Source organism: Rana temporaria, chromosome 3 (genome assembly GCF_905171775.1).
Source record: "Rana temporaria chromosome 3, aRanTem1.1, whole genome shotgun sequence".
Classification (NCBI taxonomy): Eukaryota; Metazoa; Chordata; class Amphibia; order Anura; family Ranidae; genus Rana; species Rana temporaria.
The window spans coordinates 52,299,647-52,313,311 of record NC_053491.1 but is presented as its reverse complement, the minus strand read 5'-3'; the positions used below and the strand labels follow the sequence as shown (position 1 = coordinate 52,313,311).

At 42.6% G+C, this 13,665-nt stretch overlaps 1 protein-coding gene across 1 annotated transcript in view; it reads left to right on the top strand.

Annotated features, from left to right (window-relative positions):
- EFL1 (elongation factor like GTPase 1) overlaps positions 1-13,665 on the top strand; it is a 623,792-nt gene that overhangs the window by 104,734 nt on the left and 505,393 nt on the right. Inside the window, exons 9-10 of the mRNA XM_040342558.1 lie at positions 8,754-8,830; positions 8,923-9,059. Of these exons, the coding sequence (XP_040198492.1) occupies positions 8,754-8,830; positions 8,923-9,059 (214 nt within the window). The remainder of the gene's footprint in view (positions 1-8,753; positions 8,831-8,922; positions 9,060-13,665) is intronic.

Here is a 13,665-nt window from a genome sequence, read left to right as displayed (position 1 = left end):
CTTTATGGGTAGGATAGTTGCTACTAAAATGGTCATACTTCCAAAACTACTTTTCTTCTTTAGAGCTCTCCCTATCCAGGTCCCTACAAGTACCCTAGATTCTATACAAAGAGATATAAACAAGTTCATATGGCAAAATAAAAAATCTAGATTTGGATATGCACTGATGTATAGACCTCAGTCGAAGGGAGGGTTGAGTATGCCCAACTTGTGGCTATACTACCTTTCAGCCAGATATACACAACTCGCACAATGGTATGCACCTTCCAGTCATATCCCTTGGCTAGAATTTGAGGAACAATCTGTCCTACTGTTCCACCTCCAAGGCCTCCTATGGTCCAAATCTATTAAAACTCAAAGAATGAGCCAACTTAATAAAGTAGTACATCAAGACCTACTATTATGGCACAGACATAAACATAAGTTTAACATCTCCTCAGAGATCCCTCCCCTACCTTCCTTCTTAGGGGACCCTCTTTTTACCCCCTCTTTTTACCCCCCCCCCTAAACTCCAACCAATATTCTGTTTGGAAACTCCTCAATCTTTCTAACTTAAAAGCTTTCACTAAAAATAATACCTTTCGCACATTTTTAGATCTGCAAACAGAGTATAAACTTAAAGATACTGAACTCTCAGACTACAATGATATCAAACTAATCTATCAAAAAAACTTCTCTCTCTCCCTCCAAACCCCCTTCACGATTTTTGAACGAATTTGTCTTACTTCACCCCGAGACAGGGGCTTGATATCTAGATTATATAGAACCCTAAATGAACACAACTTACCAGACAAAACACGCCAAATGCTACAATGGGAATCAGATCTAGATGAATCCTTCTCCACTGAACAATGGGACAGCATGACAAATAACCTACGAAAATGCACCAAGACAGCCTCTATTAGGGAATCTGCTATTAAACTCCAATATAGGTGATACCTCACCCCTGACAGAATTAATTCATTCTATCCTGCAACCTCTCCCCTCTGCTTTAGAGGTTGCCCAGTACAGGGTTCCCTTATCCACACCTTCTGGGAATGTACACACCTCAAAAATACATGGCAACAAGTCAGTATCAAAATACTAAATAGAACGGATAACGGGTAGAAGAATAGAACTTACACCTAAAATGTGTCTCCTTTTTTATCCTATCCCCGACATCCCTATAGCCCACACCAGGCTAATACACACCTTGCTCACATCAATACACTGGGCGATAGCTCTCAACTGGCGTTCCGCCACTGTACCTTGGCCCCAAATTATGGATCGTATGTTATCCATCAAACTAGCAGAATGCATACATCACACTCTATATCAGGGGTGGGCAATTATTTTTTCGATGGGGCCACATGAGAAACTAAAAATATTTTGGAGGGCCGGGCCAAAAGGCTAAACTCAATACTGCATAAAATCAATTGTATTTCTTTATAAAAAGCAGTAAATATCATTGTTGGACAACTGGTACAAGTACTTGTTATAGTTAAACAATGAAAAAGTGAGGTTGCCTTACAAGAAACATTTTTTAATTTATTAAACAAAATTTCCCAAAACAATGAACATTTTTCACTATTTGTGACTCATATTAGTGAAAATTTCCAGAGAGGATCAGAGACTGCGCACATGATACCAGAGAGGATCAGAGACTGCGCACATGATACCAGAGAGGATCAGAGACTGCGCACATGATACCAGAGAGGATCAGAGACTGCGCACATGATACCAGAGAGGATCAGAGACTGCGCACATGATACCAGAGAGGATCAGAGACTGCGCACATGATACCAGAGAGGATCAGAGACTGCGCACATGATACCAGAGAGGATCAGAGACTGCAGACATGATACTAGAGAGGATCAGAGACTGCAGACATTGTCCCCATAAAGTCCTGCCAAACGACAATGTATGCCGTGTCATAAATTATGGTTTATGTATGTCTTATTGTCTTAGTGATTGATTCACATCACAACTTCATTGATAGCTTTTTTTTTTTTTGTATGATTTTTAGTTTTGCTCATTACTGCCACACACGTGCAATGCATGGCTTCATGTGTGTGGCAGTGATGAGCAAAAGCAAAAATCATACAAAAAATAAGGGTATCAATTTCAAATCAATGAAGTTGTGATGTTAATCAATCACTAAGACATACATAAACCAGTGTGCCATCAATTGCTGCCAGTGTGCCATCAATTGCTGCCAGTGTGCCATCAATTGCTGCCAGTGTGCCATCAATTGCTGCCAGTGTGCCACCAGTGTGCCATCAATTGCTGCCAGTGTGCCATCAATTGCTGCCAGTGTGCCATCAATTGCTGCCAGTGTGCCATCAATTGCTGCCAGTGTGCCATCAATTGCTGCCAGTGTGCCACCAGTGTGCCATCAATTGCTGCCAGTGTGCCATCAATTGCTGCCAGTGTGCCATCAATTGCTGTCAGTGTGCCACCAGTGTGCCATCAATTGCTGCCAGTGTGCCATCAATTGCTGCCAGCATCCCCACAAGCAAGTACCTGATGATGATGAAATCTCTGTCCTGTCAGTGTTTTGCTGCCTGCAGTCCTCGGCCGTCTCGGGTCTCCTACAGCAGCCTGTGCAGTGTGCACAGTGTGAGGTGAGGAGTTGGGACCGGGTCATTACTTGGCGGGAATTGGGGGACTTTTTTGAATTCGGGGACACTCACTCCACGTGGTGACGGGCGGCTGGGAATGCCGTCAGCGGGGGGCGGGAAAGGAAGCGTGGCCAGCTCCAATGGCTTCTTCGGCTGAATCAGTGGGGGGCGGGAAAGGAGGCGCGGCTAACACCCACAGGTTTCTTCGGCTGCACCAGCGGGGGGCGGGAAAGAGGTGCGGCTAACACCCGCAATTCTTTCGGCTGCAAATTCAGACTTCAAATTCAGATTTCTAGCGATCCGCCCGGGGGCCGGATTAAAAGGTCCGCCGGGCCGTATACGGCCCGCGGGCCGTAGTTTGCCCACCTCTGCTCTATATGATACTATGAACATATACGACCAGAAATGGAAGCCGTGGGACCTATCTCTGTTGATTCATTGAATTAAGATATGAGGTCACTTTTTTTTTTTTTTTCCATCTCCTTGCCATTTAACTAATTCATTAAGCTCTTACATTATTGTATTATTCTGCCAAGTAGCCCTTTATACAAACCATAACTTGTTTTTGTCTCTCGTACAACTGCTATGCATGTTCTGCACTGATGTTCACTGCTTATGTATATATTTTTGTACTCCTTGCTAATGTGAGTTTAAACTGTATCGAGACTTATTTTTCAATAAACCGTTTGTAAACAAAAAAAAGATCGAGTTTCTTTCCTGTCCACCAAACAGAGTCTTTCCCTCAGGAAAGGTTTCAGGTTTCAGGGATTCTATTCGAATCTGTTTGTGCTCCCAAAGAAGGACAGAGTCTGTCCAATCTTGGACCTCAAGGCCCTCAATGCCTTAGTAAGAGTTCGAAAGTTCCGGATGGAATCCATTCGTTCGGTAGTTGCTGCGCAAATACATACAAAAGAAAAAAGAACAGCTGATAAAATAGATGATCAAACAGGAGAATCGTGTGCAAGAGGCCTTAAAGGATCACTAAAGGATTTTTTTTTTTTTTTTTTAGCTAAATTGCTTCCTTTACCTTACTGCAATACTGGTTTCATGTCCTTATTGCTCATTTTTGCTTTGATGTTGCTGTAAAACTGCTGTGATCTCCACACTTCCTGGTTGCCTGTTTCCTTATAACCATCATACTGGGAGCTTTTCACGGTGGTCTAAGCTGTCATTACTGTGTGTCTAAAACTTAACAGAACCAATCAGATTCATTTTAAAAACAAAACACTGCCCTGGATTTGTTTGTTTTTGTTCTGTGTTTCTCTTTACTTCACATAAACATGAAACCAGTTTAAAAACGAAAGTGAAACTGTAGGCACATTATATGATTGAATTTAATCAATTTTTAATCATTTTTAAAAGAAATCCGTTAACTTTTATGTCTCTATACCCTGTAAACAGTAATTTCAGCAGAATTTTTTTTTCCCTTTAGTGACCCTTTAATACGATAGTTTGTAGATGATATAACTTTCACACAAACCAATTAATATTCACTTCTTGGGATTTTTATGTTTACCAAAGACATGTAGCAGAATACATTTTGGCCTAAAATCATGAAGAAATTTGATTTTATTGGATATGTTTTATAACGTAAAAAGGAAGTAGAAAATATATAATTTTTTTTAAACCTTTCTGTCTTTTTTTTATTTTTTTTATTTATGTAATAACAAAACACAAGAACCCATTAGGGATGCAATACTACCAAAAGAAACCTCCTATTTGTGTGAATTTTTTTTTATCAATTTAATTTGCGTACCACATTGCATGACTGCGCAATTGCCAGTTAAAGTATCAAAGTGCTGAATAGCAAAAAATGCTCTGGTCATGAAGGAGGTAATACCACTTTAAGGCTCTGTTTTCACTATTGCAACCCTAAAGTCGCCCGGTTTTGCCTCCTTTCTTTGCCAGGATTTTGATGTGACTTGAAGCAATGCCTGTATATTCTTGAGGTCTATGGGACCTCAAGTCGCTTCAAAGTGGGACCAAAGTAGTGCAGGGTCTACTTTGAAGTCGCTGCGACTTGAAGTCGCACAGATATGAATGGTACTCATTGGAAATCATGGAGTGCGACTTGTCATGCGACTTTGCAGTCCCAAGTCGCATGACAAGCCGCACTAGTGGAAACCGAGCCTAAGGGAAATAATAGGATTCAAGGTTATTTTGGGTATGGTGAAAAATATTCCTGGCCTTATGCCATGTACACACGGCCGGACTTTCCGAGAAAAAGTCAGACTGGCTTTTTTTATCGGAAAGTCCGACCGTGCGTAGCCTCCATCTGACTTTTTTGTCAGAAGTCCGACGGATCTTAAATCGAGAACCTGTTCTCTTTCTTACTGACGGCGGACTTTTGCGCGGTCAAAAGTCCGACCGTGTGTACAAGGCATAAGTGATAGTTTGTTTTCAGTTCGGCACGCTTCAGGTACAGGTTTCAATGTTAAGGCTCCATGCACACTGGAATAAAAAACGTTGCTTCTACAGGAGTTTTGTGTTCTGCCTGTAGAAGGAACTCAATGTTACCCTTTGTGTCCATACACATTAGGACGTTTACAGGCATATTTTTGAGAACAACGTTTAGAGGCAGGAAAAAAAAAACCTTCTCATTCGCGTTTTCTGATTGGAGCTCACTGGCAGAAAAAAACGTAAAACTCTCCTAAACTCATCTAAACTTTGTACAAAGTCGGGGAAAAGGAGCGACACGGCCACTCCCCGCAGGGAAGAAGACTCGGAAGTGAGGCTGGAGACAGGTAAGGGTTCACATCTGAAAAAAAAAAGACAACGCTAGAGGCAGGCCCGCATTTCCCACAAGGCCACCGAGGCCAGGCCTCGGGGCGGCAGGGTGCCAAGGGGCGGCAGTGGCATGGAGTCCCCCGACGGCCGTAACATACAGTTGAGGGCGGTAAGTTGCTGTGTGGGAGAATTAAGTGGGGGAATCCGCTCGCTCGTTAAGTGATTGCGGCAATGTCGCCAAAATCACTTGTCAAATGTGTGTTGCTGTCTGTCCTCCCCTCCCCCCACATACCTTGCTCTGCCTTCGGGACTCCTTTGTCCTCCCCCCCCTGCCACCGATGTACACAGTGAGAGGGGTGAGCTGTGCTCTTCCCATCTCAGCTGTGACAGGAGTTCTAGCACAGTGCTAGGACTTCTGTTTTGGAGGTGACAGGGTCAATAAAGAAAACCTGTCACCTCCAATTGCCATCACACAGGGAATTGTTTTCTCCTGTGTGATAGCAATAAAGTTAAGTGAAAAAAAAAATGATAAAAAATAATAATTAAATTAAAAAAGTAATTAAAAAGTAAAGAATAAGGAAAATAATATTCAGAATAATAAGAAAATTACACAAAAATAAAAAAGTAAACAACAAGCTACAAATAAAAAAAAAAAAGAGAAAAAGGGATAAAAAAGTAAAAAAAAAAGAAACAAATATTTGAACTAACCGTGCCGCCCCTGTCCCCTCCAGTTGCCATTCTCGGTTGATTGGGGGGGGGGGGTCGGTTGGCGGGGAGGGGGTGCATTGTGGAACCTGGCCTTGGGGCGGCAGGGAGAGCAAATCCGGCCCTGGATAGAGGCATATATTGAGGCTGCAGAAATGATTGCTATAAAGTTCAGTTTGAGGGTGAACCTCCGCTTTAAGCCCAGTGTGCATGGAGCCTAAGGAAAAATTAGATTTTTGCATTGCCTTAAACCAAGTTGTTTTGTCTTGTTTTTTTTCCCTGAACCATCAATCTTTCCAGACCCTATTTATGTGTATGTTTATACAGTGCTCTTTGCATGTTAGTACTTATTTTTTTTCTCCTGGATTATTAAGATTATATCTTTAAATGAAGAATGTCTCTATAATTGAACTTCTTTTAAGGCTTTCCCTTTTGATGTTTGTGTGAATGAAATGCTGTATTTAGTATTTTTTCTTTTTACACTAATGGTTTCTTAGAGTGGCAACCAGTGTTAATATAAGCTGCAAGCTAAATTTGTGGTGATTGATGACTCCTGTAAATGACCTTTGTCACCATTCTGGTAAAAATAGCAGAGCTAATGTTTTCCATGGAGATTTCTCATTGATGTGGCCTGCAGCCCAAGCCTAGATCTGTGTATGGCAAACAGTACTGAACAAAGACTGTATATAGGAGGACTTGTGTTTTCTTTCTCATGTCCCTAAGGCTGCATTCCCTTAGCGCGGCGTTTTGTACCGCGATTTGCCACGACAAATTGCGGCGTTTTGTACCGCGATTTGCCGCGACAAAACGCGTCACTTTTAACCCAATCTTTTTTTACAGGTAATTGTCGGCTACGACGAACGCCGAAGCCGCCTGAATACGCGCGACAAAAAAGGGTCCGGGACTTTTTTGAGCTTCACGCGATCGGCGTGGAGATGTGAACCATCTCCATAGAGATTAGTGTTATTTCTCCCCTCCAGCGTATATGAGCGTCGCGCTTCAGGCGTTTTGTCGCTCAGGTGTGAATGGAGCCTAAGAGAGATTCCTCCTCTAAAAACACATTTAATTTGGCTTCTTTTGTATACATGCAGCAAAGATCTGCATAAGAAATGACTGCAGAACACTTATGCCGCGTACACACGATCATTTTTCAGCATGAAAAAAACGTTGTTTTTGAAAAACGTCATTTCAAATGATTGTGTGGGTGGGCTTCACATCGTTTTTCGGCTTCTGAAAAACGACAAAAAATCAATTCCAACATGCTGCATTTTTTTTAACGTTTTTAAAAATGTAGTTTTTCGGGTTGTAAAAAATGATCGTGTGTGGGCTAAAATGACGTTTAAACCCGCGCATGCCCAGAAGCAAGTTATGAGACGGGAGCGCTCGTTCTGGTGTAACTACCGTTCATAATGGAGTAAGCACATTCATCACGCTGTAACAGACAAAAAAAGCGCGAATTGTCTTTTACTAACACGGAATCAGGTAAAAGCAGCCCAAAGGCGAATAGAATTTCCCCTTCAGAGTGCCGTCGTATGTGTTGTACGTCACCGCGCTTTGTTCATCATTTTTCAAAAACAATACGGACTAAGACTGGGATGCCATTAAATTTCATGTGCGTGTAAAGGCAGGTGTCCCAATACTTTTGGTAATATTATTATTATACAGGATTTATATAGTGCCAACAGTTTTTGCAGCGCTTTACAACATGGGGGTAATATAGTGTACATGTTGATTTGTCCTGCATGGCAAAGAACAGATTTGCTTTAACTACGCCCCACCCAGCCCTGGAATCCCTTTATCTGGGTCTTTAAAGAGGAAGTAAAACCCTCTCTTAAAAAAAAAAAAAATAGCATAGCATACTAGCGCATTATGAATGACTTACCTGAAAACGAAGCCCCCGCAGCGGTCCTCGGACACCTCCTCTGTTGCCGCTAATGATACCCAGAGTGACTTCCGGGTATTGCTGCTCCGGCGCTGTGACTGGCCGGCGCAGCGATGACGTCACTCCCGTGCATGCGCATGATCGCTGTTAGTAGCGGCACGCTCAGTACGCCTGCGCGCCGTTGTGTACGGCTCATGCGCCGTAGACATCAGTGCCATCTTGGAAATATCTCCTTAACCACGTAGGTTAAGGAGATATTTCTTGCACCTACAGGTAAGCCTTAATCTAGGCTTACCTGTAGGTAAAAGTGATCTGTAAGAGCCCTTTCACACCAAAACCGCCTATAGCGGAGCGTTAAAATAGCGGTAAAACACTGTGATCTTACCACGTTTTACCGCGTTTTTACAGCGTTTTCAATTCATTTCAATGGAGAGGGGTGTTTTTGGAGCGTTTTAATAGCGCTATTTTTACTGCGAAAACGCGGCAAAAACGCTGCAAAAACGCACCAGTGTGAAAGGGCTCTAAGGGTTTACAACCACTTTAAGTCTGGGGAGCTGGAAAGACTGGCTCCTGATAATTACTAGAGACCAGGATCTGGCTATGACCGCTTGGTCACTGTGCTGGGAGCATGCGCAGTGAGCACAAAAACCTTGGACGTCCATGGATGTGTATATGCAGCATGTGGATGGTAAAACCCACCCTCTTTGCCACGGAACATATGCATTACGTGGGTGAAATGAGGTTAATATAATTTGCTCTAGTAACTAAAAATAAGTATTTTATTAAAATCCACCTTACTTTTCTTTTTTTTTCAATTCTGTTAATTTCCTCGTTTACAGAGCAAGGGGAAGAAACCTTTATTTGTGCAGCTTATATTGGATAACATATGGAGTCTGTATGATGCTGTCGTGAAGAGGTCAGTGATGGACAAAGTATTTCTAGGTGAAAATGTCTGTACATACTATTGTATCTTCTTGTGTAACTCTTATATCTGCTCTTTTCTTTTAGGGAGAAAGAGAAAATAGAGAAAATAGTTCAATCATTGGGTCTGAAAATCAGTCCTCGTGAATCGCGACATTCTGACCCCAAAGTCCATGTCAATGCAATTTTCAGTCAGTGGCTTCCTATATCTCAGGCTGTGCTATGTATCCTCTTTATGAGCTGCGTGTCATCAGCAAAGGATGTTTATTTTGGTTTAATGTATAAGAGCAACTTAACCACTTAACCCCCGGACCATATTGCTGTCCAAAGACCAGAGCACTTTTTGCGATTCGGCACTGCGCCGCTTTAACTGACAATTGCGCGGTCGTGCGACGTGGCTCCCAAACAAAATTGGCGTCCTTTTTTCCCCACAAATAGAGCTTTCTTTTGGTGGTATTTGATCACCTCTGTGGTTTTTATTTTTTGCGCTATAAACAAAAATAGAGCGACAATTTTGAAAAAAAAATGAATATTTTTTACTTTTTGTTATATTAAATATCCCCCAAAAATATATAAAAAAACATTTTTTTTCCTCAGTTTAGGACGATACGTTTTCTTCTACATATTTTTCGTAAAAAAAAAATTGCAATAAGCGTTTATTGATTGGTTTGCGCAAAAGTTATAGCGTTTACAAAATAGGGGGCATTTTTATTAATATATTTTTTTTTACTAGTAATGGCGGCGATCAGCGATTTTTTTTTTTCGGTATTGCGACATTATGGCGGACACTTTTGACACATTTTTGGGACCATTGGCATTTTTATAGCGATCAGTGCTATAAAAATGCATTGGATTACTATAAAAATGCCACTGGCAGTGAAGGGGTTAACACTAGGGGGCAGGGAAGGGGTTAAGTATGTCCCTGGGTGTGTTCTTTCTGTGGGGGGGGGGGTGGCCTCACTAGGGGAAACACTGATCCTCTGTTCATACATTGTATGAACAGAAGATCAGCATTTCCCCCCCTGACAGGACCGGGAGCTGTGTGTTTACACACACAGCTCCCGGTCCCCGCTCTGTAACGAGCAATCGCGGGTGCCCGGCGGCGATCGAGTCCGCCGGGCACACGCACGGGAGTCGGGGGCGAGCGGGGGGCGCGCACGCGCCCCTAGTGGCCACTCAAAGAGCCGCCGTATAGCTACGGGCTCTCGCCCAGGAGAGCCGACCTGCCACCTTATAATGACGGTGGCTGGTCGGCTAGTAGTTAAAGTGATTGTAAAGCTAGTTTTTTTTTTTAAATAACAAACATGTTATACTTGTCTCCTCTGTGCAGCCAACATCCTCCTCTTATCAGGTCCCTCTTTGCTGCTTCTGGCCCCTCCCTCCTATTGAGTGCCACCACAGTCAGCAGCTTCCTATGGTGGCACCGGAGCCGCTCAGCTCCCTGTATCCATTCAGACACAGAGCCCTGAACTGGCCCCGTCCCCTCTCTCCCCTGATTGGCTGACTGACTTTTGATTGACAATAGCACCACTGCTATGTCTCAGCCAATCAGGAGGAGTGTCCCAGACGGCTTGGACGTTTTGTGGACATTGCTGGATAGAGATGGGGCTCAGGTAAGTATTAGGGGGGGCTGCTGCACGCAGAAGGTTTTTTATCTTAATGCAAATAATGCATTAAGCTTAAAAAACTTCTGCCTTTACAACTTCTTTAATCTTCAGATTCCAAAGATATTCTTTACTGTGAAGGAAATGTAGCCAGCATGTTGTGAATTTTTAATTAACTACTTGCTGACCAGCCACCGCAGTTATACGGCGGCGGGTCGGCTCCCCTGCGCGAGAGCCCGTAGCTATACGTCGGCTCTCGCGCAGGCCACTAGGAGCGGGGACCGGGAGCTGTGTGTGTAACCACACAGCTCTCGGTCCTGTCAGGGAGAGAAATGCTGATCTTCTGTTCATACAATGTATGGACAGAAGGTCAGTCATTTCCCCTAGTGAGGCCACCCCCCTACAGTTAGAACACACCCAGGGAACATACTTAACCCCTTCCCCGCCCCCTAGTGTTGACCCCTTCACTGCCAGTGGCATTTTTATAGTAATCCAATGCATTTTTATAGCACTGATCGCTATAAAAATGCCAATGGTCCCAAAAATGTGTTAAAAGTGTCCGCCATAATGTCGTAGTACCGAAAATAAATCGCTGATCGCCGCCATTACTAGTAAAAAAAAAAAATATTAATAAAAATGCCATAAAAATGCCCCCTATTTTGTAAACGCTATAACTTTTGCGCAAACCAATCAATAAACGCTTATTGCGATTTATTTTTTATTTATTTTTACGAAAAATATGTAGAAGAATTTGTATCGGCCTAAACTGAGAAAAAAAATAGTTGTTTTTTTATATATGTTTGGGGGATATTTATTATAGCAAAAAGTAAAAAATATAAATTGTTTTCAAAATTGTCGCTCTATTTTTGTTTATAGCGCAAAAACTAAAAACCGCAGAGGTGATCAAATACCACCAAAAGAAAGCTCTATTTGTGGGTAAAAAAGGACGCCAATTTTTTTTGGGAGCCACGTCGCACGACCGCGCAATTGTCAGTTAAAGCGACACAGTGCCGAATCGCAAAAAGTGCTCTGGTCTTTGACCAGCAATATGGTCCGGGGGTTAAGTGGTTAAAGTGGTTGTAAACCCACTTAAAAAAAAAAACTAACACCTGCAAGACAAAGGCATAATGAGCTAGTATGCATACTAGCTCATTGTGTAATACTTACCTGGGTTCAAAGCCCCGGCTGCGGTGCCCGACACAGCACCAGCCGTCTCGGCGTTACTTCCGGGTATCACGGCTTCAGCGCTGTGATTGGCTGGAGCTGTTATGAGGTCACTCCCGCGTGCACGCGGGAGCCGCCAGTCACAGCACCGTTGATAAAGTGCGCCTGCGCCGTTCTCTACGGCGCATGCACCATAGACATCGGCGCACATCTCTATTGTAAATATCTCCTAAACCGTGGAGGTTAAGGAGATATTTCCAGCACCTACAGGTAAGCTTTAATCTAGGCTCATCTGTAGGTAAAAGTGGTTTTACAGGGTGTACAACCACTTTAAGCAACTTGTTAGAAAAACAGAAAATTTTAACTAATGTACAGTACATTACGTTATAAATGGTATTTTATGTAGCTTTTATTCTTGGGTAGAATTCCCCTGTGTCCCCAGAAACATCGACATGAGCATGGAATGGGAGTGCGGATATGTTCCCACAGCAGAGAGCTACTCTAAGCCCTGTCTGCATCTCTCCTGGCTCCATCTCATTTCTTCCTGCTTGCTTCCATCTCTCCCCTCTCAGGGATGTTGCCCCCACCCCTTCTACTGTCAGGTGTCAGAAAATGCCATCCAACCTTTTAACCTCGGCTTTTATCTCTGGAGACATCAGCTGCAGGTATTGGTGGCAGCTTTTGTAAGAATCACTCTGTTTAGCACAATTGCTGTCACTCTGTACTGTCTAGAGTTTAACTCTTTAATAATGATTATTGACCACTTCCCGCGCAGGCTAGAAAACTACTCAGAATCCCTAAACATTTTATTTATATATATATATATATATATATATATATATATATATATATATATATATATATATATATATATATATATATATATATATATATATATATATAAATGTCTCCTTTTTTTTTTTTTTACGAAGAGACCCTAGAGAATAAAATTGTGGGTGTAGCAATGTATTGATTTTTTTACACAATATTTATGCAGCATTTTTATAAATGCAGTGCTTTTGGTAAAAAATACACTTTAACCACTTAAAGCGGGAGTTCACCCAAAAATAAACGTTCTACAGTTAGATCCAGCATACTGCTGACATCTGCAGTATGCTGGTCTTTTTTTTTTTTGGTACTTATCGTTTTAGCAGTATTTCTTCTATGGCTCCGAGCGGGGATTACTTCCTGGTATAGGCGTTCCCGAAGACAAGCAAGTTGATTGACAGCCTTCGATAGCGCGTCACGGCTTCCGAAAATACACACGAGTGACACTCGGCAATTTACGGCGCCTGCGCAGTCAGCTCTACACGGCAGGCGCCGTAAACAGCCAAGTGTCACCTCGGCTGTTTTCGGAAGCCGTGACGCGCCTATCGAAGACCGTCAATCAACTTGCTTGCCTTCGGGAATGCCCATTCCCCGCAGGATTCCCCGCTCGGAGCCATAGAAGAAATACTGCTAAAACGATAAGTACCCAAAGAAAAAAAGGCCAGCATACTGCAGATGTCAGCAGTATGCTGGATCTAACTGCAGAAAGTTGATTTTTGGGTGAACTCCCGCTTTAAAGGAGTTGTAAAGGAAAACAATTTTTTGCCTAAAATTAATGTCTGCAAGGTAGACAGAATAGTGTAATGATTCTGTTAAAAAACAAGTAAATGCCTATTAAATTCCTTCATCTATATCACCTCCGGCATTCTAGTTTCTGTTCTCTCATTCACTTCCTGGTTTGCGGCGCTCGTTCATGTAAGAACTACATTTCCCAGTATGAATTGCGGCACGCCCAGTAATTCACACCTCCTTGAAGTCTCTAACACGTAGAGAGCATCCTGCCACACAGATGTAGTTCCCAGGAGGGGGTGAGCACGTTACTGACCACCGCAGTAAAGCCTCCCATCATGGTGGTCAGTAACAATCAGACAAGCAGGAAGTGAACAGAACAGAGAAGAAATAGAGCAACTTCTGAGCAAAAACAAACAATGAGGAAGTGAAAAGAGGAATGTCTGCAGGTAAAGGATGCTTATTATGAAAAAAAAAAATAATTCCTTTACAACCCCAAACCATT